This window comes from Talpa occidentalis, unplaced genomic scaffold, assembly GCF_014898055.3.
Source record: "Talpa occidentalis isolate TD23 unplaced genomic scaffold, MPIMG_talOcc4v2.1 talOcc4.6, whole genome shotgun sequence".
Classification (NCBI taxonomy): Eukaryota; Metazoa; Chordata; class Mammalia; order Eulipotyphla; family Talpidae; genus Talpa; species Talpa occidentalis.
In genome coordinates, this window is record NW_023604972.1 from 27,565,347 (window position 1) to 27,588,693 (window position 23,347).

The 23,347-nt window shown below is 37.3% G+C and overlaps 1 protein-coding gene across 3 annotated transcripts in view; it reads right to left on the minus strand.

Moving 5' to 3' along the window:
* Positions 1 to 1,419: 1,419 nt before the first annotated feature.
* TXK (TXK tyrosine kinase) overlaps positions 1,420 to 23,347 on the minus strand; it is a 45,776-nt gene continuing 23,848 nt past the window's right edge. For all 3 annotated transcript variants that reach the window (XM_054687982.1, XM_054687981.1, XM_037529484.2), the window contains 9 exons: positions 20,238 to 20,317; positions 18,612 to 18,739; positions 14,232 to 14,306; positions 12,433 to 12,604; positions 10,110 to 10,326; positions 6,741 to 6,805; positions 4,962 to 5,080; positions 2,904 to 3,061; positions 1,420 to 2,275 (listed from right to left, as the gene is read on the minus strand). In XM_054687982.1, coding sequence (XP_054543957.1) covers positions 2,207 to 2,275; positions 2,904 to 3,061; positions 4,962 to 5,080; positions 6,741 to 6,805; positions 10,110 to 10,326; positions 12,433 to 12,604; positions 14,232 to 14,306; positions 18,612 to 18,739; positions 20,238 to 20,317 — 1,083 coding nt within the window. In that variant the 3' untranslated portion in view covers positions 1,420 to 2,206. The remainder of the gene's footprint in view (positions 2,276 to 2,903; positions 3,062 to 4,961; positions 5,081 to 6,740; positions 6,806 to 10,109; positions 10,327 to 12,432; positions 12,605 to 14,231; positions 14,307 to 18,611; positions 18,740 to 20,237; positions 20,318 to 23,347) is intronic.

Below are 23,347 nucleotides of genomic sequence, written 5' to 3' on the forward strand. Positions count from 1 at the left end.
TGTGATGGTGGACCACTTATTACTTTTCAATAAAAAGTTAATAGTAAAGAAAAAAAATTCCTGTGGCTGTTCTGGCCAAGTAATTTATACCTTGATCACATCTTCACCTTGGGTTCTAAATTCCTTCCATCTTTCCGAGCTGCTTCTCTCTCCTTTGACTTCCTGTCTTCTTTTTAGGGCTCTTACCTACAACCAACCCCTAAACTTCCTCTTCATTTTTTATACAGAGCTGTTTATTGCATTATTTCACCCAAACTAGTAACCAGTCCACAGAAAGTTCATGTCAATAACTAATACCAAGACTCGCTGCAAAACATAGTTCCCTCCCAGAAGTTGTTTGACTACCTCTTAATATTATCTGTAGCCTTAGTTACCTATGTAATAGCTTCAGCTACTCCTGTTCCTAATTTGGTATCTCAAACTTTCCTGAAACATTAAAAGAAAAAGAATAGAGCTTGCCTAGCACCACCAATATATCCCTTTCAAATGCCAGCTGCTGTCATATGACTTCCAGGAATAACTTATCTCTGCATGTCACTCTGTGCTATGTAGTTGATCTTCCTGCATTGCATCAATTCAATAGTGATGGCAGATGCTCTATGATGATCCTAGCTTTGCAGTGTTTGCCTTTTTTGCCCCTTTTGGGGAGAAAATGGAGACTTTGAATTTAGTAAAACCTGAGGAAGACACCTTACTGTCTATATTGGTACTACATTATTTCCTATGTCATAACATCAATCTCCCCTCCCTCAGCTTTTGTTGTTTAATAGTCTCATAATCTCATAAACTAGACTTTCATATGTCTTACTTGAGCTAAGAAATCGGTAGTAGGAGGTTTGTCTCACCACACCACAGCAAAGGTCATGAATAAAGGGATGTGATAGCCTCAGAAACAACCTGGCATCATATAAATATTTCTAAGACTACTTCCTAAACTGTGAAGGTTGAAAATTCTTGTGCCTGATGCTCATTATATGCTCAATATTATGCGTATTTCTTGAGTATTGCTGATATTCAAAGACATCATTCTTGAAATGAGGAAATATGATTTAAAAGTCAGAGCTACTAACACAACTTAGAATCTAATGAGGATCATAGAACATCTTCCTCCACAGTCACAATGCAGGATGGGACAATATATATAAATAATGGGTTCCTGTTCTTATAACCATTAATGTAATGGGTTTGTAATGACACAGGCTTTCTACAGCACACTTCTTCTGATGGCAATTTCTGATGCCCATAGAATGATAAAGACCTATTTCCAATTATTCCTACAAATGGTGCCAGGAAAATGAAGATTTAATTACTATTACTCATTATTTCATTTTGAATTAAAAACACTGGCCTTCAGAAATAGTAGAACTTGATATAATAATCTGCTATCTTGGATTTGTGGAAAAAATAAAGTCATATTCCAGATAGGTATGGGAGGTACTTTCCAAGCAAAATGAGGATTCTTAAATTGTCCAATTTCACATGTGCAAAGCATGAAACCTCAGAATTGAAATTCAGTTCTGAATTACTTCTGACAATGGCTATTACTAGAGATAGAAATGTCACCAGGACCTCTTATATCAGTGTTTAAATCAGAACACAAGGAACTGTCTCAAAAATAATTAGATATGTGTACAAAAACAATTTGTTAAATACCAGGGGTGATTATAAAAGATCATTCCAGAATGCTCACATGCATGTGTTTTGTAAAGTCATATATTCTTGTAAAAAATCGATTTGGCTCAAAAGCAAGAAATTGGGCAGGGAAGGCCTATATTCCATAAGTTAGAAGTATTTGTTTTCATTTTCTGTGCTTGCATAACTGAAGTAAAGCATGTCATTCCACTGTAGGAAAGAAATGTCCTCAGCCCTATAAAGGCTTCAAAGGTTCCTGTAGGGACTCTGCAGGCCATTCTTCTGAAGAGCCACATGAAGGCTGCTGCAGAGCCTTTTCCCCTTCTGCACACAGGGACTAGGAAGAACATTGCAGAAAAATAAGAGTTTATTACTCCCTCTCCAACACACATGTAGAAAAATATTATTGTCAGAATATTCTTAAATTTTAAGAAATTTGAAAAGTCTTTGATCTTTACACTGTTTCCAGGAATCAGCCGCTTTAGAGAAAGATATTCACCACCAGTGACCCCAACAGGGATCTCCTTTTGTGACAGTTTTGCATGATGATCTTCTGGGTTGGTATTCCCATTGGTCACCAGGTTTCTGCAAACTCTGTGAGTACGTGCAGCAGCTCAGCAAATGTAGGGCGGCCTTCTGGTTTCTGGAAAAGAGAAGAGCAAGTGATCAGCTCAGCTTAAGGACCACTCACACACCAGCTCTGGAACCTGCTGGCAGGGATCTGGGACTAGGCTGGTTGTCTACAAACAGAAGAATGCTATTCTAGCTGACACACAGGACTGAGTAGCAGCTGAGTGAGGCATGAGTGTGAAATGTAAGTGTGGAGACCACTGCAAAATAAAATTGCTAAAGGTATAAACACTGGACACATATGGCTACTTTAATTAAAACTAAGTAAGTGTTTAACTTCAGTTCTCACTCACACAAGCCACTTTTCAAGTCTTCAGTGCCAGGCTTGGCTATTAAATTGGACAGTACAGATAGAGCACTTTCCATTATCACTAAAGTTCTACAGCACTACCCTAGAGATCAATTTGATGGCAAGATATGTGTGGGGTGAGGAAGAACGGCAATGGAGGGTACAAACAAATGGATTAATGACTTTATAGTGGGATTTCAGATAGAAGAAATACTTGTGTCTCTCCGGGACCATTACAGCGAAACAGACACTTTCTTGCCATGATGGGATCCTGGGATAATGTTTGTGATAACCAGGTCTGCACTCCGATGCTGGGACTGTCAACTTTCACAAGAAAGGAAAGGATACTTACCTCATGCCAGCAGCTGTACATGACTTTGTAGATGGACACTGGTGCCAGGCGAGGGTGGTACAACCTGAAGCCTTTAGAAATGGCTTCTACAACTTGCAAATTTGACTTATTTTCAAAAGGCATTTTTCCTTCTGTAAAAATTTCCCACATCAAAACTCCTGCAAATAAAATGCATGAAAACAAGAAGTTGGAGAGGAATGGTTACCTTGGAAGTGAAAGCAGTATTTCAAACTACAAGGCATTGTTTTCCTCCCCCATCCTTTGCATTATAATCATCCAGAATAAAAAGAGTTCTATCTAGGAAGCAGATCTTTTCAACAGGCTGGTAATATGAAAAAGTCCAAGTAAAAACAATGTCTTTCCTTTTCCAGTGTTCTTGATAGCCTCCCTGTTGGAAGAAAATACTAGGCAGCATCTTCATTCCTAAGTACTGCTCATGTCCCCACACCCTGAAATCAAAGAACCCTTCTATGCCATTCCAAAGAAAATGGCAGAAGTATAAGCCTGTGCTTCCTGCAAAGGCCAAGCATTTACTAGTCAGTAGATGGCATGCATTCCTCTCCTCCCACTGGCTGATTAGACAGCTTGTAGAGCCCCATGATATCCTGCAGGGAGTCTGTCCATAAGCAGGTATTCAGTAATCATTGATTGATTAATTGATTGGTGAAATTCCTTCAAAGTCTCCAATTTGTGTTCATCTATACACTTCCTTTACAAATATGTATCAGGTGTTGATACATATGCATACAAATATGTATCAGGTGTTGATACATAGAGGCCAGATCTATGCCAGAGTCAGAATTGTTGAGCATGAGACCAGTCCATGTGCTTAAAAGCTCACTGTCCAGTGGGGAAAAGAGTTAAGTAGCCAGTAAAATATAAGGCATCCTCATTGTTCTACAACCACGTCATAAGGTGTTTGTGTTGCTACCTATGGTCTCATGACTTAACTGTTTTCCATAGAGAGTTATGAGATTAAAAAAATACAGTCTTAGTCTTATTATAGACAAGAACATTGTAAGGTAAATGGTTTTCAGCTTTTCTGCCCTCCCACCATTAGGATTGCCCTGCTTGATGGGACACCTGCAGTTTGTACATTGTTGTAAGCTGTCTTGTTTACTTCTGTGGGCCATGGGAGGAGTATGAAGATAGCCACCAAGAGAAGCAGAAGCAGGAGAGAGGCAGGAGAGAGAAGGGGCGAAAGAAGCCAGAGAAACCCAGAGTGAAGACCTGCCGGGAGCTTGGAGGCCTGCCGGCCTCCTGGCCCCCTGGTACCCCTGCCTGCCTTGTACCTGGTTGCGGCGATGCATGTAAAGCTCAATAAAAGCCTGAGAAAACTACTGAGGGCTCCAGGACTCTCCTTTACTCAGTCTGCTGGGATCCTAGATATCCTGCTCTGTGCCCATCCTGCCCCTACAAACATGTACACCCTTCTGAGGGCCCAGATGTCTCTTAAAACCCCATAAGTGATCCAGGAGGTCTGGGTGAGACTAGACAGATTTTTCTACCTACATAGATTATTGCCATTGTTTGAAAGTTAACTCAAAAAACAAACCATTATACATTGGTTATAGTGTCTCTTTCCCAGTGAAAAACATTGTTTAATTTGATGCATCAATAGATACATCCCAAGAAGGCTAATGTCTAAACTCCACAAAATTTGAGAGTAATGGAGTAGATGAGGCAGTGCCCTTTAGTAGTTAGACAGTGAGGTGTATTTGAAACACAAAATTCAAAGATGCCGGAAGATCAATTTCCTTGCCAGGTCCTGTGGTTTGGGAAAGTTGATTAAGTTTGTTTTCTAGATGCACAGACTCTTCGTTGTGGTTTTACAGCAAGTGTTTAATGGGAAAGGAAAGCATCCACGAGGCAACTTACTAAAGAAGGTCCATAATACCAACAGCCAAAGTCAGCTTGGATGTGTTCACAACACTTACAACAGGAGTCTGGTTATATGACTTTAAAAATGTTACATCATATGAAGAAATCCATGTTAAAGAAAATATTGGTCTATTTCATTAAATCAAGTCCCATGAAATGAACACCAAATTTACTCACCGAATGACCAGACATCAGATTTGCTGCTGAACTTGTTGAAATGGAAAACTTCAGGTGGGGACCACTTGACTGGGAACTTGGCTCCAGAAGAACTGATATATTCATCATCCAAAACATACCTAAGGTTGTTATTTCAAAACACATTGTGTTACTTCCAAATTCTGTTCATTTCAAATCCTTTTTGTTCACTCTGAGTTCTAGAAGATAAAGTATTTTATCCACAAGGTATACGTATACCTTTCTACGTTCTCCTCTGTATGCATTCTCCTCTTGTTAAAATGAGAAAGCATTCCTAATAGTGTTTCCTTCCCAAACCAAGCCTCACATGTGTTCATTTTATTATAGGGTCCAGAAAACCATAGCAATTCTTCAGTCCAAAACATACCTCACTGAATACATTAGTTATGATAAGTATTTAATTCTGCAAGAAGCATGCTAAATGCTCTAACAACCAAAGTTATAAGAAATAAATAAAAGATAAATATATGAGGGGCCTCCCTGGTGGCACAGGGGTTAAAGACAGTGCTATCAAGCAATTGGCAGCCACTACAGCAAGAGTTCAATCCCCAGCTGGCCAGGGAGCAACACACAATGGCACAGCAGACATCTCCTGACTCACCCGCTGCTCCCCTCAGTAGTGTGTTTCAGTCAGTCTGCCTGTTCTGCTCCCCACTCTGTCTCTGATAAATCCTGTCACCCCCCGACTACTCCGGCTTGTACCCGAGTTTTTTGATGCATAAATAAATCTTTAGGAAAAAAGATAAATATATGAAAAAGAGTAAATTCAAGTTTGAATGTCTTATTTTCTTTATACGAATTTTTTGTCAGAGACTTGGGAGGGAATAAAAATATCTGAACATCATACATTTGATGTGAAAAATATCTAATGCATTAGAATGATTCTCTATGGCAAGACATCCTAGGAGACTAATTACCATCACCTTTAAAAAACTAACAACAAAAAATTTAACTTTCTGTTTTTGAGAACTGTATGCAGGAATATCCAAGTGTGGTCATCTATAGGGGACATAATAACTAACTTGTGCTATGTTTTCCCTTGAGTATATAGTAAAGGATTTTAAATTTATTTTTGAATTATTTATCGATACTTCTCTGTACTTCACTTTTTTCCTTTCTGTTGAGTGGTAGATTTATTTTTTAATTATTATTTTATTTTATATATTTTTACATCATTTTTCATTTTTGTATAATATATGCATTTTCATCTTGGTTATAGTCCCCGTGAAATTCCCACCACCCATTCACCTGTGAACATTTGCCATGGTCCCTTCTGCTCTTCCCACCCCTGTTTTGATCCTACTTCCTTCTCCCCCCTCCACAGAATGTCTCTGGTTTATAGTTGTCTGTTGATTTTGATTTTTACTTTATTATAGTTACTTTTTTTTCCATTTTTTCTTTTCTTTTTCTTTTTTTCCCCATTTTTTTTCTTTTCCATTGAGTGGTAGATTTAAAGTTAGCTCCTACATTTGATGATAGAAATGTATGATGGTGACAGAAAAATCAGAGCTGAGCAAATTGTAACAGGAAAACTCTTTTCTTAACATTATACATATAATGAGTAGGATGAGAAATTCTTTTTAAGGCACTCCATAGAAGAACAGTCCACAATGTCTGTTTACCTCACAGTTAAAAATGGGTGCATGTCATAAAAATCAAGGTGGTCAGCACCTTGAAAACAGCCAGAGCCAATGACATTTTCAGTTTGTCGACAAGAGTAAGACTCCCTTTTATGAATGAACAAAACAATATATCATGTACCTTGCCATTCCAAAGTCCGAAATTTTTACTATACTTGTAGAGCTGACCAAACAATTCCTTGCTGCCTATAGAAAGAAGAAAAGAATTCAAGTTTGAATACAAACTTTTTTAAAGGGTTTCAGTTCTCCTTTTTCTTAGTTTATTTGAGTCCTTACACTACTCTTTATGTAGGCAAACGTATTATTTTTATGATTATATCTGTCAATGCTAGGTTGATTCAATATAGTTCCCCCCACATGATTAATTTTAATGATTTTTCAAAGAAATAAGAGAACATGGAAGAAATTTTAACACTTAAATTTTGTGTTTATATTATTTTTTAATAAAAATGTGGTTTATAGCTTCATACCTCATAAAATTCTTAATTGTTCTCAAAAAGTATCCTTGATAAATAGAATCTAAGAGATGATAAGCTATGAACGTTGGCATAAAAAATAATGTGCATTTCCCCCCCCCAGAATAACACATCCACAAAGCCAGCTTCCTGCATCCTGTCTACCTGCACTCGTGCAAGTATAAATGGTCATTTTCAATAATGGCTGAAATAGTTAAGAAATAAAGTGTCTGAAATTCAATAAGTTGGATGATTCACCTAGTAGCTCTCCACTGAGATGGAGAAAAAAAGTTTAACTGTCCAGTTTAACATTCTAGGAGATGATTAAAAACAGAAAATCTAAAAATATCTTCAGTCAAATTAGGTTGTAGAGACTAAAAACCTGACAGTAACCATGTTACAATAACTTGCATTCTAGATTCCATTTTCTTAAATTGCAATTTTTTAGGCTTATTACTTTAATTATTCATTTTGTGTAATTCTATTTAAAATTTCATGATGTAACACACTATCTGCTCTGAAGGTTATTTTAAGAAGGGCAGGAATTTTCTTTTCTCTAACTCACATGTGCAAATTATCCAGAACAAGCAAATTTCTTTAAGAAGCAGATGTTTTCAATGATCTAATAACTAATTCCAGGCTATGAATTTGTAACCTAAATACTTTTAAGTTAATTTTTAAAATGAACTTTCAGGGGTGAATTGAAGTACAAGGAGGCCACAAACTCAAACTCTTTAACGCCTGTAAACTGAAATTCTTCCTGCTTTAACTGCTAATAGAACAGAGAATTTGTGAGAGCTACTCTCATTATTCCATTCAATTAACTCAATATAGCATTTATCATTTGCACCTATGTAGAAATTTTATATAAATGAAGTTATATTGTAACAGGGTGGTCCCCAGGAAAGGGGGCGGGTCCAGGTTTCCTGCCCCACCCAAGGGAGGGTGAAGCTGAGCAGGAAGAAGAAGAAGCTGCTGAAGGGACAGAGGAAGGAAGGAGACAGGATGGAGAGCAAGAAGGAGACCTGGAGGAGGCACATGGAGCCGAGAGACACGTGAAGAAATTGCGCTTGCCTTTTGGTCCTGAACTGGGTGACACAGATGTGGGTGAGAGACCTTTGGGGAGGTAACAATGGCAGCTTTTATTTTGGTTTTGATTTTGCTCTTTTCCCCCAAACTTATCCATTTGTTTCTGATCCTTTTCTGTGGATACCCACGGGAAGATGCTTTAGACTTGTGGCAGGCTTTTGGGCCTTGTTCTGGGCCAATCTTGCTTGGGTGGACTTTTACCCATGAGGGGACGGGTAACTTTGGCTGCTTGATTTAGAAACTATATTCTTTGCCTTTCCTGTATTGTTTACTAATTGTATTAAAGTTCTTTTTCATTAAAGTCACATATGTTTTGTGTTGAAGTGGTGGATGGCAGAACCTATTCAGAGCAGGCAGGTTTGCGGGGTCTGGGGTGCCCCTCTCCCTGCCCTGTAACAATATTACTTATCTTTCCGGTTCTCCCACCCAAGTGTGTATTTTTAAATTTATCTTAATAAATAAATATAAAGTCCAATATAAATAACAAATCAATACATATCTTTAGGGTCTATAATTGCAAGTAAAAGTTAAGAAATTGTATTTAAAAATCTACATTTCACTTGACTGTAACTATTATCATTGGCAATGATAATTTCATGCCTTAAATGGCCACACTGCACTTAATATAGGACTAGGTAACGCAAAAACAATCTATTTGATGCTAAACAATTCATTCTGTTAGTCAAGAAAATTGTTGAATGGGTTATTTAGCAGACGTAAGTCAATGGTTTGATAGAATTTTTCTCCTTTCTGCTAATCTCTGCTGAAAAACTTGTACTCAATTAATCCAAACACAAAAGCAAGAAACTTGAAATAAAGAACCAGTAGGTGTCTGCTGGGAAGATGTTGACGAGCGCCAACAACGATCTCAACACCAAACTACAAAGCCAGTCCTTGATAGAGAAAAGAATCATTGTCAGCTGATACATTTTAAGTGGCATGTAGGTGGATGAAACAGAGCACAGAAAAAAGATCAAGTCAAAAAGCAAGGACAGGACTATTTGTGAGAAACCCTGGAGAAAAAAGAATGAACAGAACTGTGACCCAACCCAGTTTTGAATTCTGATCCTTCTCAGTAAATACAAACTTGCAGAGACTAGAAACCTAAGAACGGGAGCTGGAGGTGGAAATGATGCCATGCAGAGGGAGGGAAGGTGGGAAAGAAAGAGAGGGGCTCAATATTGGGAGAAGTGGTGGTTATTTAGTCATACAAATAATATTAATACCACTTCACTATTTAACGAGCTTGAGCACACAAGTAAGAAACAGGTGAGATTTCTCTTTGGAGTTAATTTTTGGACTAAAACATGGAAGGAATAGTATGAATATCATGAACTACTATGGAGTAATCAGAAAATGCTTTTCAAGGAGAGGTAGCAAAGCTATTCACATCTAGGGCAAGATAAACTTCAATTTGTATGTGTGCAGGACTGTTCTGAACAAGACAGCACAGATAGATTTAGCATTTCTAGTCCTCCTCAATAATGTTAGTGATGCTGTTGGGAACAATATCAAAACCAGGCTACATCCACTTGGGGGCAGTTTTACTCAAGGGTAAGAACACCTGGGGCTTGTTCTTTACTGTTTTATCTTCAATGCTTGGTATATACTAGGCACTCAATACATATCTGATTATTAGTTGAAAGGAATAAAGGTGGAAGGAAGAGAAGAAGCAGGAAGATAAAGGACAAGGAAAACAAGAAGAAAAGTAAATTAGCTGTAGTTAGTTGATTACTGTGGTGGTTAATTAGTTCAAGGCATATTTATAGTAAAATCTTACTTGATAACAACATCATTGGGCAATTAAAAACAAAGTTATGCTTCATAATAAATTACATGAATGGTAAAATATTTAAAAATTAATCCAAAGAATATACTATTCAAAGTATTGAAAGCCCTAAGTTGTCATGTATAATATATAATCAGAAAATTTACACCATACTTACTAAATCCCTATGAATAAAGCAGTTTCTCTCCAGATACTCCATTCCTTCACATATATCTTGGCACATGCTCAGTAGCACTTCCTTTCTAAGCTTCCCTTTTCTCTCTCTGAGGTAGTCAAGCAGGCAGCCATTTTCCATATACTCTGTCACAATGTAAAGAGGTTTCCGCTGTATACATACTCCATAAAGCTGAACTAGCCTTGAATGAGATAATTTCCTGTTGAAAAACACAGAAAAAACACATACACCAATGAACACATTTTTCATATTTTGAAGTTTTGTCCTCAACTGATATTTACCATCTTTATACAATTTTCACCCTTAAGATATAATCAGAATTAACCCAACCACAGAGAAAGTGGAGGCAGTTTCCTTTCCACTTTATGCACCAAGAATGTGGGGTCAAGAGTTCAAGCAGTACTTCCTAAATCATGGTAGAAACAGAAAATTAAGGGTTTCCTATGCTATTTTTCTCCTTTCCATTTCGTAAGCCCCTTACTTCCTCATTAATGCTACCCCTTAACAGATTTCCTGTTCCTCGATTTTCTGCCTTCCTCATTGCAGTTGCTCAGACAAAAATTCCTGGACATTCAAGAGGGAAGAAAAAGTGATAGGTGCATATTTTAAAAGATCAAATTCTAAAGAATAAAATCATTGAAATTAATTTGTTAGGTAAAGTTGGAGACTAAAGAACATTTACCAACATGAAACCCTGCTCTGAGTTAAGAAGCACACACACAAGTCCTTGATGAGTGCCTGTTAAACTATCAACAGAATTTTTTGATCATACAGACCTATTTTCTGTGGAGTATAGCATTCAGTTCCTCAAGGCCTTTTATGCCCATAGTCAATTTGAATATGAAAACTATTTAAATAACTTTCTAATTTGAGAATGTATATAGTAAGCTAATTCTCTATTATTCAAGAGTACCTTGAAATATTACCTCTTTTCATTCATAAAATAAAATGAAATAGATGACTCAAATCATTTACCTTAAAACAATGTCTATGAATGATTAACTGGTACATTATCATATAGGTACCATGAGAAAACTCTTCAGTTAGTGAGAAAGAGACCTTCAGAGACTCCAAATATGATTTTTTTTAAATTTGTAAATATATATATATGTTTCATCTGGTTTGTCTTTCAGATTCATAAAGTGCACATTCAGTTAAGGGATGTAGCTTACACCAATGTAGAATAATGGCAGGATACCAATTCTTAAAATGGAATACTAATTTGTCTTAAAAACCCCACCAATTTCATGCCCATGTGTAAGCATCTGAGAACCGAAACATAATATGCATTTGCTCAGCAAGATCATTGGCAAAAAAACTATCCAAAAAAAAAGAGTCCCTATCAAGAATAAGGCAAAAATGAATGTTATCCCTCATGTTTGATTTAGTCTAATGAGACAAATATAAGGTAGAAAGATGCAAGTGAAGAAGCACATACATTCTTGTTTGCTGTAACTTAGTACTGATTAATACACATTTTTCCTGATTTTAGAAAAAATATTTATGATTCACTGTAGGACAAATATGTAAGGTATATTAAAATTTGTTTTTAAAATATTTTCAGACTCTGCAGGCTTCTTGTCTTCTTCTGATTATCGTCTTTGCCAAGGTGGTTACATCATGTTTCAGTTTCAAATGTCATTTCTGATGACCACCATGTAATTACCTGATCACTTGGTCACATTCGTGTATCTAAGTAAATGTTGAACAAATATTTTTAAAACACTGATTTGAATTGTGTCAATAATTGGCTGTCTTGGTCCAATTCAAATCTCAGAGGTAGGCCACAGCCATGGGTTCAGCTCAGTGAAAACGTTGACCTGAGAAATCACAGGAGTTATGAGCTGCAACCTGTAGTCTACAAAGAGCCACCAGCACTCAGAATTCTTAAATTCTCTGAAAGCAAATGCTTTGTATTACTATTTAGACAACATCAACATTTTTGTTTCCAGGAAAAGGGGTGGGGGGAAAACATACACTTGTTAAGTACCTATTACTGAGCTGAAAAAGAACACAATGTACTTGCATAGATAATCTTATTTAATTCACTCAGTGATCCAGTGAGATGGGTATTGTTATCACCATTTTAGAGGTAAGGAAATTGAGGTTTAGAAATGAAAAATGAAAAAAAAAAAAGCAAAACGACTCACCCAGGTCACAGAAAGGTCAAATAATTTTCTCAGGGCATACAACTAGCATGCAAAGAGTTGTGACACTAATTCAGGTGTGGTTGACTCCAAAATCCATGTTCATTCCATGACACCAGGATGTTGCCCAATAGTTATCTGATATTGTTTATACTTACATCATCACTTTAGCCTCTTCAATAAAGTCCTCTTCAGACATGGAGCCTTCATGGATGGCCTTGATAGCCACCTGGATGTGTGTTCGCCATTCACCCAAGTGGACCACTCCAAACTGACCACTTCCAATTTCCTTTACAAAAGTCAATTCAGATGGATCTATCTTCCACTTTTCTGAAAAAGCAAAACATGCATGTTATAAGTAGGGAAAACATGTTAAAATTTTAGAGCTAGAAAAGATTTTGAAATTATCCAGATCTATTATGTTCTTATACAGAGAAAGTAAAAAATTGATAAATGAGTAAAGGGGACCTAATTATTTTTAAGACTTTTATTGTATGGACTATGGTAGAGAACTATGAGTGCCTTGCTGGTGGATGTGGCATGGTGACATACATCTAAAGAGGTGTGATCCTGTACCTCTGAATCATATACAATATTGTAAACCTATGTTACCTCAATAAAAAAAATTTTAATTAAAAAAGTTCTTCCAAATTAAAAAAATAAATAAAACAAATTTTCATTGTGATTTAAACATAGAATTCAAGTTTAGAAATGCGAACTTTATTTGCTTGGAGAGGAATTACAAATGTGAAAACATACTTTCTTTTTCTAGAGAGACCCCAAATAAAACATATTTCTGCCTTTCTATCTACCAAAACCAGACCTGGGACCTAAATTATTCATATCCACTGCTTGTTTTTGCCCTAGTAAGTAAACTCATGAACTTAGACTTGACTTCCCTCTCCATTTCAGTTCCCTCTGGTGTCCCTTTGCTCATTTCTATCCCCAGAGGGTTTTTTTTCCCAAAGATTTATTTATTTATGCATACAAGAGCTGGGTTACAGGCCAGAGGTGTGGGGGGTGAGAGGATTCACCAGAGACAGAGTGGGGAACAGAGCAGACATATTGACAGCAGTATACTGCTGAGGGAAGCAGCAGACAAGTGAGGAGAGGTATGCTGTGCCATGTGGGTTGCTCCCTGGCCGGCCAGGTGGTGGAACTCGTGCTGCAGAGGCTGTGGACACTTTCATAGGTTGTGTCTTAACCCCATGCGCCACCAGGGAGGCCCCTCAGAGGGTTTTTTTTTTTTTTAACTTGGTGTCTATCCCTTAAGAAACAGTCTAATCAATTCATCTAACAAATAGTCCAGGACTCGAAACCATATTTATCTAAGTGTTTGAAGTAAAATATGCATTACTGTGTATTTCTCATTCCACAGCAAAAAATCAAAAAACTGTTTTTAAAATAACTCTTGAAAACTTAAGGGGGACTCAATAGTATCTCCTTTTATATAGCAATACCACCATCTGGTGGAAATTTAGAATAATGCATTGAAAGGGTTATAAAGTTTAAATTGCCCTTATGAGATGCATATGTTTAAATATTTTCAAAGAGCAATTTAATTTTTTTAATCTTTTTAATTAATTAATTAATTAATTATACAAGAACCAGGGTACAGGCCAGATAAGCGGGAGGGTGAGAGGATTCACCAGAGACAGAGCGGGGAACAGAACAGGCAGACTGACGAAATACACTGCTGAGGGGAGCAGCGGGCGAGATAGGAGAGGTCTGCCACCCCATGCGGGACCCTCCCTGGCTGGCTGGGAACAAACAGGCGCTGCAGAGGCTGCGCACAGCTTCACAACCGCCTGCACAACTAGGGGAGGCCCCAATTTAAATTTTGAGAAGAAACATAACTACATATACAACTCAGAAGTGTCAGAATTTAAAAAAATATCAGGAATTTGGAGTAGATTCTTTACTAGGTATTTTACTTGAGCATGTTTGCATACTTTACCATAGCTAAAACCAGCTGTGGCTGGCAAACAAGTGCCCATCAACCCAACTGGATAGCGCAGACGGGTCAAGAGACCTAGGGAGAAAGAAAAATCAGCATTTCTAGACCAGTTACTAATAAAAAAGAAAACACCAACTATACTAGATTAATAACATTCTTTAATAAGTTACATTTGTTTGCTTAGCTTTCTCATTTGGAACACATTCTTCATAAATCATACATGTTCAGTGAATAAAAATAAAGAGTACACGAAAATATAAAGATGAAATAAAGATTCCTCACAAAATCTTAACATCCAGGGATACATTGTTAACATTTTGGTGACAATCTTAGCAAATGTCCCTATATGCATATTTAGAAATACATATACATCCAACATATTTCACAGAATTATAAGTGTTTGCTATTAGTTTTTTACACTCAACATGTAATGTATGTCAGTGGCTATAAAAAGACCTTAAAGCTATTCCAAAGATTTCACAATTATAAAATTTGTTTTGATTTTTGAACATGCACTTGTATGTACCTCTCAAATTCTAGTAAGTTCCTTAGAATAAATTCCTTAAAATGTGATTTCTTGATCAAAAGAAATCTAGAAAAGTGGAATTAGTTCATTTGCCAGCAATAATGCTTAAATATGCTTATTTCAGTGCCCTACCCTTGAGAGTAGCTCATTTAAAATGAACAAACGAACAAACAAAATAAAACAGTGTGGTAGAGTAAATGAAACTTCTTTGGATTGGATTAACATGCAATATTTTATGTTTGATTTCAATTTAACTCAACAAAATTCATTATTTATTTCTTTGACTAATATTTATTGAGGGTCTGGTATGTTCCATGCACCATCTAGATGCTAGGAGATAGCAGTAAACAAGGTGGCGATCGATCCTGCTCTCAAAGAGTTTACATTCCAGTGGGGGTAAAAGAACATAAATAAGTACAAGCATATATTAAATAAAGCAGATGATGAGGAGGGCAAAGTTCAATATATAAAATATAGTTTCTATAGAATGGCGGTAAAGGTGAAGAGTTTCATTTTATCATTGAAGTTCAGGACCCATGGTGATGCAAGTACCTGTGTTTATCAGGCAGAGTTATGCAAAGAGAAAGTTTGGATGAGAAGGAAAGGGATTAAAGATGGTTCCCTGCAGAACACCATTGTTTAAGGTGCAGGTAGACAGGACCCATAGAGAAGACCCATAAGGAATGATTTAAATTAGAAAAGACCGAGAATGGGTAGTGTTATGACAGTTAAGGAGCAGGGATAGTCAAAGAGTGACACTGTCAAATGCAGCAGAGGAAACTTGAAAATATGGGGACTACAAAACAGCCCATTACAAGCCGATGGTAAAAACATAGGGTATTGGAGTCAGAAGGCAAATCGTGGATGCTCAAAAAGCAAGAAAAATGAGCAAGTGGGGATACGAATTTGGATACATTTTTCCAAAAGTGTGATTAAAAGAACAACACCTAAAGGAAGAAAAGACCAATAACAGTATTGTTTTTTTTAATATGAAAGTCTTAAGACTGTTTTCAGGCTGAAGGAAGGTCAGAAGAAATGGAAGAGACACAGGATAAAAAGGAGTGGAAAATGGCTGCTCTCCATGGGAGAGGAGTTCTGGAAACAGGGCACAGGCTTGGCCTCACCACTCCTATTCTCTGTTCAAATTTTCACCCTTCTCTTCAAAACTCCTTTCCAATTATTACCTACTGCCCTATCAGTAAATCACCTAGCCGTTTGCTTAATTAAGATTTGTGCCAGCAGGCATGAGCTACCTTAACAGAAAGACAAGATTGAGGAGTCTTCAAGACAATGGTGAAAATGTGAGCAGAGAACAGAAGATATTTACTAATAATTCTGAAGACCTAGTATATTAGTGCTCTCATCTGAATCTCTGTAACACGTGATCAAAACAAAGAACATTAAAAAGGAATTTCCCTAAGACCCTAACACTTTCCTCTAACTTCAAAGTTTTTGTTTGTCAAATATTTTTATCCAGTGAACTTTTTTTGTTTGTCAAATATTTTTATCCAGTGAACACTTTTTATTTGGTGAATTTATTTGGTGGATTGTCATGAGCTAAATTGACCAATGATCAAAAAGTCAACAAGATAGCTGACAAACTCTTCGAAAATGGGACCCTCCAAAAAATCCCTCCAGTTACATGATGTGCCTCTTTCTGGAGGAGAATCTTGAGCCAGAGGTTCAATGGCTCCTAAGGTTTCAAAGGGTTCTGTGGGTTCAAATCTCAACCATAAGAGATTCTTATCTATTGCTCTGTCTTGAGTAAGTTATCTCACATCTGATGCCTATTTCCTCATACATAAGATGGAGAGATCAGCTGCACGACCTCATAAGGTTGCTCTGGAGCTTAGATAAATAAATAAACATGAAAAGCACTAAGAACAGGGTCTGGCTCAAAGAAAGATTTCAATAAAAATCAAGTGGGGTCTCATGTCTTTCCTCTTACCATCCTTCTTTTCTGTGTTGTATTTCTTTACTATTTATTTTTTCTCTAATAAACAACAAGACACAATTACAAGTTTTGAATCTGTTTTTTTTTTATTGTTTGACTCAGTTTTTTTTCCAAAAGATATCTGTATGATATTTTATACATTGTAAGATTTGTGTACATTATAGGAAAATAGAAATCAAACCTTATAGCAATATATGAAATAGAAAATAAAAGTTCCCCTTACCTACAGTCTCATTCCCTAGAGGTAAACACTAACAGATTGTAGTCTGTTATAATGTTATCAGTTTAAAAATCATTACCTAAACTTAACAGTTTTGCTATGCACACTGATATGTGTGAATGTATTCATTTTTTTTTTTTTTCAAAAGTGGCACTATAAACTGCTTTGCACTTTATTCTTTGAACTAAACAACTTATCACTGACATCTTTTCTTGTCAACACATCCTGATCTACCTCGGTATGTTTTTTAGTCTCACCACTATAACCACTCTGTTTCTTAAGTTTTTTTTTTTTTCTTTGTTGAAGGAAGAGTAAGAAGAGTGTGAAGGAGAAAACTCAGAACTAGTCTTCTGATTTGAAGGGGTTTCTATCTCTTGTTGCAAATATGTACACCCCAGCCGCACCCATACACATCACCACTTCCTCTAACCACTCTCAGTGACCACCTACAATATCCATGTGCATTCATTTCTTTTTTTTTTTAATTTTTTTTTTTTTAATAGAGGCATGTTTTATTTATTTATTTATTTGTTTGTTTGTTTTGTTTATACATGCTCTGGGTACAGTCAGAAGTGCGGGAGGGTGAGAGAATTCACCAGAGCCAGAGCGGGAGCAGAGCAGGCAGAAGGACCGAAGTACACTGCTGAGGGGAGCAGCGGGCGGCAGGAGAGGTTTGCGCGCCATGTGGGACCCTCCTCCGGTGGCCGGGGAGCAGCCAGGGATCGAACTGGCGCCGCAGAGGCCGCGGGCAGCTTCGCAACCCAGCGCTCAACCGCTGCGCCACCAGGGAGGCCCCTGCATTCATTTCTTAAGTGGGTTAAAAAGTCTTTAGATGTATTCCTGATATTTAGAACCAATGTGATGGAGAAGTAGTGACTTACCAAAAGGAATTTTTTTTTTTCCTCAACACAACTTGTCATGAGAAGAAGATTTAAAAGTACTGCATGAGAAGTGAAAACAATGTGAAAAGTACAGCAGGTCCCAAATTCTGGAAGATTGAGTTGAGCATTTTCTCCCTTGGACTCAAAGTGGTTGGACTCAAAGTGGTCCAATGTAAGTTGGGTGAAGATGAAGTTCAGAGCTGTGATTGTAATTGTGGTGGAACTTTCTGGAAACCTGTATCTTTTCATAGAGAATAGGTTTGTACAAGTAGCAGCTATTATTAATAACAGCTGGGAGTTGGGGGGGCGGATATGCCTGTAGTATATGTAGGCCAGATTGTAACTATAAAAGACTGTGTGTCCTGTGTCACTTTTTCTGTTCTCCAAACAAGGAAGAACAGAAATTGAGAGATTTAAGGTTAATTTCCTACTCCAGTTGTCTAAAGTAGATGTAAATTTATGGGAGCAAAGAGAAGGAAGCACCATTATTTAGGATACTTGAAATCCTGTTACATTTAAACTGTAAATTTCAAGAATAAATGCATAATGACTAAATGACCTTTTTTTCTCAATCACCCTCACTTTCCTAACCTGACCAAAAAGTAAAAAATCAACTTACCTTTTGCCCCCGCCTAGGAAAACAAAGCAGCATCAATGAGGAAGATAATTGATCCCAAAGACAGGTTGTATTTCAAGCTTTTAAACCATTTTTAGAGGGATATTTGCTCCTGATGAGTGTCTAAGGTCATTGCTTATCAACAGCTGGGCTCTGACCCCTGGCTTGAAGTTCATCACTTACCAGCTGCATTGTGCTGGTGGTACCAGATCAGCTCAGGGATGGATGGAAAGAGGTGTTTTTCAGCCACATACCACTGTCCAGAGTCATTCTTTTTAATCTGATAATGTTTGATGGTAGCTTCCATAGCACTACAATAAATCAAATGTGAATTAATAAACAAGCAAAAGATCACTTTGGAACTAAGTCAACTGATTAAGGAACAGGACTCCACCTCTAAAATTCTTATTCAGGGGCCTCCCTGGTGGCACAAGGGGTTAAGACACAGCACTGTGAAGCTATTCGCAGCCACTGCAGCATGAGTCCTATCCCCAGCCAGGGAGCGACCCACATGGCGCAGCAGACCTCTCCTGTCTTGCCTTCTGCTCCCCTCAGCAATGTATTTCAGTCAATCAACCTATTCTGTTCCCCACTCTGTCTCTGGTGAATCCTCTAATCCCCCACACCTCTGGCCTTTATCCCAGTTCTTACATGCATAAATAAATAAATTATTAAAAATAAAAATAAAGTAAAATTCTTATTCCAGCAACATTACACACTGACAAGCAACTGCATTAAACAGGTCCCTCACTATTCCAGGAAAATTCCTCTGCTATATTACTAGGTTCTTAGATTCAAATATAATTTTCGCTAAAGTTTTCTAGGTGACAAGTCTGGTGTCCAAAAAAGTAGAACTATTAATGGACACATAAGTATTTACTGAATATCAAGAATTGGTTAAGTGAATGACCAAATATACTATGAGAAGGATGTGAGATGATGTGAGACAAAGACAAGGGAAAAACCAACATAGAGCAAATTAGCAAACTTGCTCTTATGGGCAGCTGGAACTCAATCCCTTTAGAAAGCTACTAGAGACTGTGGAACACACCTCAAAAGTGTCCGACAAAGTGCAAAGAAGCTGAGGTACTTATCTACCAACTTATTCCTTTCCTTATTAATAGAGGAAATAGTACTTAAAATCTACATTTCATTGACTATAACTACTTACAATAATTTCATACTTCTTAAAATTGCCAGTCAAATATAGGATTAGTTATGTGAAGCATGAATGCCCTCACCCAGAAAAGACCCTCAAGCAGAAAGAAGCTTCTTAAGTGTAGGAGAACTCTCTACAGGTCAACACTTGGGCCAACAAAAGGTTATGAGAACAGTCCACAGTGTCTGCTGTAACAAATCTATCTTTCTTACTGCTTGAGAAAAGGAGATGATCATTAAAGAATTTATCCAATGTGACACAAACACAGAACTTATTAAAAATACAACTTGAACCTATTATTTGTACCAATGTTCAGGTCAGCTATCTTTTGCCTGTGGTAGCTTGCTAACAATCTCTACATGATGACTGCCACAAAAAAGAACTGTTCCAAGACTAATTATAATAAAGTAAAAATCAAAATCAACAAGCAACTATAAGCCAGAGACACACCATGGGGGCGGGGCGGGGTTAGGGGATAGGACGATTACGGTCAAAATAAGGGAGGTGGGAATCGTATGGGGACTATAACCAAGATGAAAAAGCATACATTGTGCAAAAATGGAAAATGATGTAAAAAATATATAAAATAAAGTAAAAAAAAAACTTCCAGGTATTGTTATTTCTAAATGACCAAAATCATAATTGCTTACCTCCTCGCTTTTATAAATACAGAAATCGTGTAGGATCCCAAATGCCTTGAATCTCTGACAATAAATGCACCCTCTTTGGACTGTAAAACAATTAATTCATTATTTACGTTTAAAATAGACACGTCTACATTTCAATAATGAAAACCAACATTGTGACTGCCTAGGAAAGGAGATAATATTAAAAAGTACACCTAATTTCATCTCCCTTCTAGGCATACAAGCCATACCTATAAAATAAGATGAACTATAAATAAATCAATATAACATAATTGGGGGCCTCCCCTGGTGGCGCAGGAGGTTGAGCACCGTGCTGTGAAGCTGTCCACAGCCTCTGCAGCGCCAGTTCAATCCCCGCCAGCCGGCGAAGGTCCCACATGGCCCGGCAGACCTCTCCTGTCTTGCCTGCTGCTCCCCTCAGCAGTGTATTTCGGTCAGTCTGCCTGTTCTGTTCCCCACTCTGTCTCTGGTGAATCCTCTCACCCTCCTGCAAATCTGGCCTGTACCCCAGTTCTTGTATAAATCAATCAACCAATCAAGAAGGAAAGGAAGGAAGGAAGGAAGGAAGGAAGGAAGGAAGGAAGGAAGGAAGGAAGGAAGGAAGGAAGGAAGGAAGGAAGGAAGGAAGGAAGGAAGGAAGGAAGGAGGAAGGAAGGAAGGAAGGAAGGAAGGAAGGAAGGAAGGAAGGAAGGAAGGAAGGAAGGAAGGAATTTATAATGTATGAGTATTTAAAAACTTTGCCCTTAAAGAGAAAGAAGGGTGAGTAAAAATTGAAACAAGCATACATTTTCAGTTCCTGAGACTACAGTAATTTGATAACCTGGTACCCCACCATTTAGTTAGTTTTGTTATATTGATGAAGATAATACCTGATGAATAGAAAGAACTCTGAGATACATAGGTTTGTGCTTTGGCAGAAAAGAAACAACATGGTAGTTGGCCGGGTGAGATGCAGAGGAAACTATCACAGGAAGGATGAGGGAGATGGAAAGAGACCAAAGTTCATGATAAAGGTAGAGAGAGAATAGGTTTGCAGAAGCCTGAAGGAGTGAGGAGAAGCACTATAGATGCTCTGTGGGTAGGAAAAAGACAAAGACACGTGGCTGGGAGTATGAGTATTACAATAAGCTTAATATCATGTATGAATTGGATTCCCATTGATATTCTTTGGAAAACTACCATAATGCTGTTAACTGTTTTCAAATAATCTTGACTGCTGGCTGTTTTGTGTGGTTAGTTTGATATAATAATTATAAAAACTTTCTGCTGAAAGTGTTTACAGATGTGAAAAGAGAACTTCTCAGAATCTTGCCAAACCATGAAAGCTCACACTTATGAAGTGCTAATAGTTATTTGAGAACTCACACCCCAAAGGGCATACCCTGACCTCAAGGTGCGTGGACTGCACTAAGCAGTCTTCTTTCAGATACAAGAGACAAGCCTTTTTTTTTTTTTGGTGGGACCTTCACCAGTGTCCGGGGATCAAACGTGCTGCAGAGGCTGCGGGCAGCCTTGCAACCCAGCGCTCAACAGCTGCACCACCAGGGGAGGCCCAAGCCTATTTTTTTATCAAATTTTTGAACCAAAAAATTCTCCAGTCACTTATAACTGAAAATATCTAGCTTTTATTGAATTCCTGCTATGATTGTGTGCAAAGGATTGCATTACAGACCACAGGGGCACGAGATACAAGAGATGAAGTGGTAGGCGTGGTATGTGCGAATGTCCTCTATATACATATATGTATATAGAATGTGCAGATAATAAAGTTGTAAATGTAGTGATCCTTTCTTCTAAAGCTTCAAAGTAGAAACAGTACAAATAGCATTCCCTCACCACAAAGCAATAAAATCAGAAATTAAAACATTCCAAAGTAAAAAAGCCCTACTATCTGTAAATTTTTAAGTTCTTTTATGTAACTCAAAGAAATTTAAATAAAAATTAAAAATATCTAGAAAATAATAAGGAAATTCTGCACATTAGGACTTCTAGTATACAGTTCAAGAAGTACTTAGAAATAAATACATAACCTTATTGTTTATATCAATAAACAAAGAAATCCAAAAAGCATATCCAATTCAATAAGTTAGGATAAGACCTATAAAATTCAAGTAAGGAGGTGAAAGATACTAATAAACACAGAAGAGAAAATAATAAATTATAAAAATTTTTAAAATACAGCTAGCAATTAAATTCAAACCTGGTTATTTAGAGAAAAGCAATACAATAGATAAACTGTCAATCAAGTCAATCAATAAATAATGGGGGGCTCTATCAAAAAATTTCATGAGAATCCAGAAAAATAAAGAATTCCTTGACTCTATACAATAAATTTGAAAACTTGAACAAAATGGGTAATCAATTAGGAAAACATGAAATTTATCAAAATTGATTCCAGATGAACTAGAAATCTTTCTGGACCTACTATTAAACAGATAAAATAAAACAGCCACAGTTACATATTGTGATGTTACCAAATCTTAAATTTAGGAAGCAGTAGCCTGATTAAATGATTCCAGAACATATAAAAAGAAGAAAAATTTCTAAATTGTTATACAAAGCTTAACATCAACATGAACAACACAGCAAATACTGTGTGTAAAAGAGAAATCTACTATTAAGTTTCACTTGTAATGCAAAATCCCCAAAGAAATATTAAGAAACCAAATCCAGGGGCCTCCCTGGTGGCTCAAGGGTTAGACGCAACCTATGAAGCTATCCACAGCCACTGCAGCATGAGTTCAATTCCTGTCCAGCCAGCGAGCAACCCATATGGCGCAGCAGACCTCTCCTGACTCGCCCGCTGCTCCCCTCAGCAGTGTACTTCCGTCAATCTGTCTGTTCTGTTCCCCACTCTGGTGAATCCTCTCATCCTACCCCCGCACCTCTGGCCTGTACCCCAGCTCTTGTATGCATAAATAGATAAATATTTTTAAAAAAAGAAAGAAAGAAACCATATCCAGCAGCACAGCAAAAAGTGACAACCCCATGGCCAGGAAGAACTGCATACAGAAATGCAAAAGTAAGCAAATATTAAAGATTTTATTAATATAATTCATCATACTGTTATATCTGAGGAGAAAAATTCAATGACTGTCTCCACAAATGTTGGA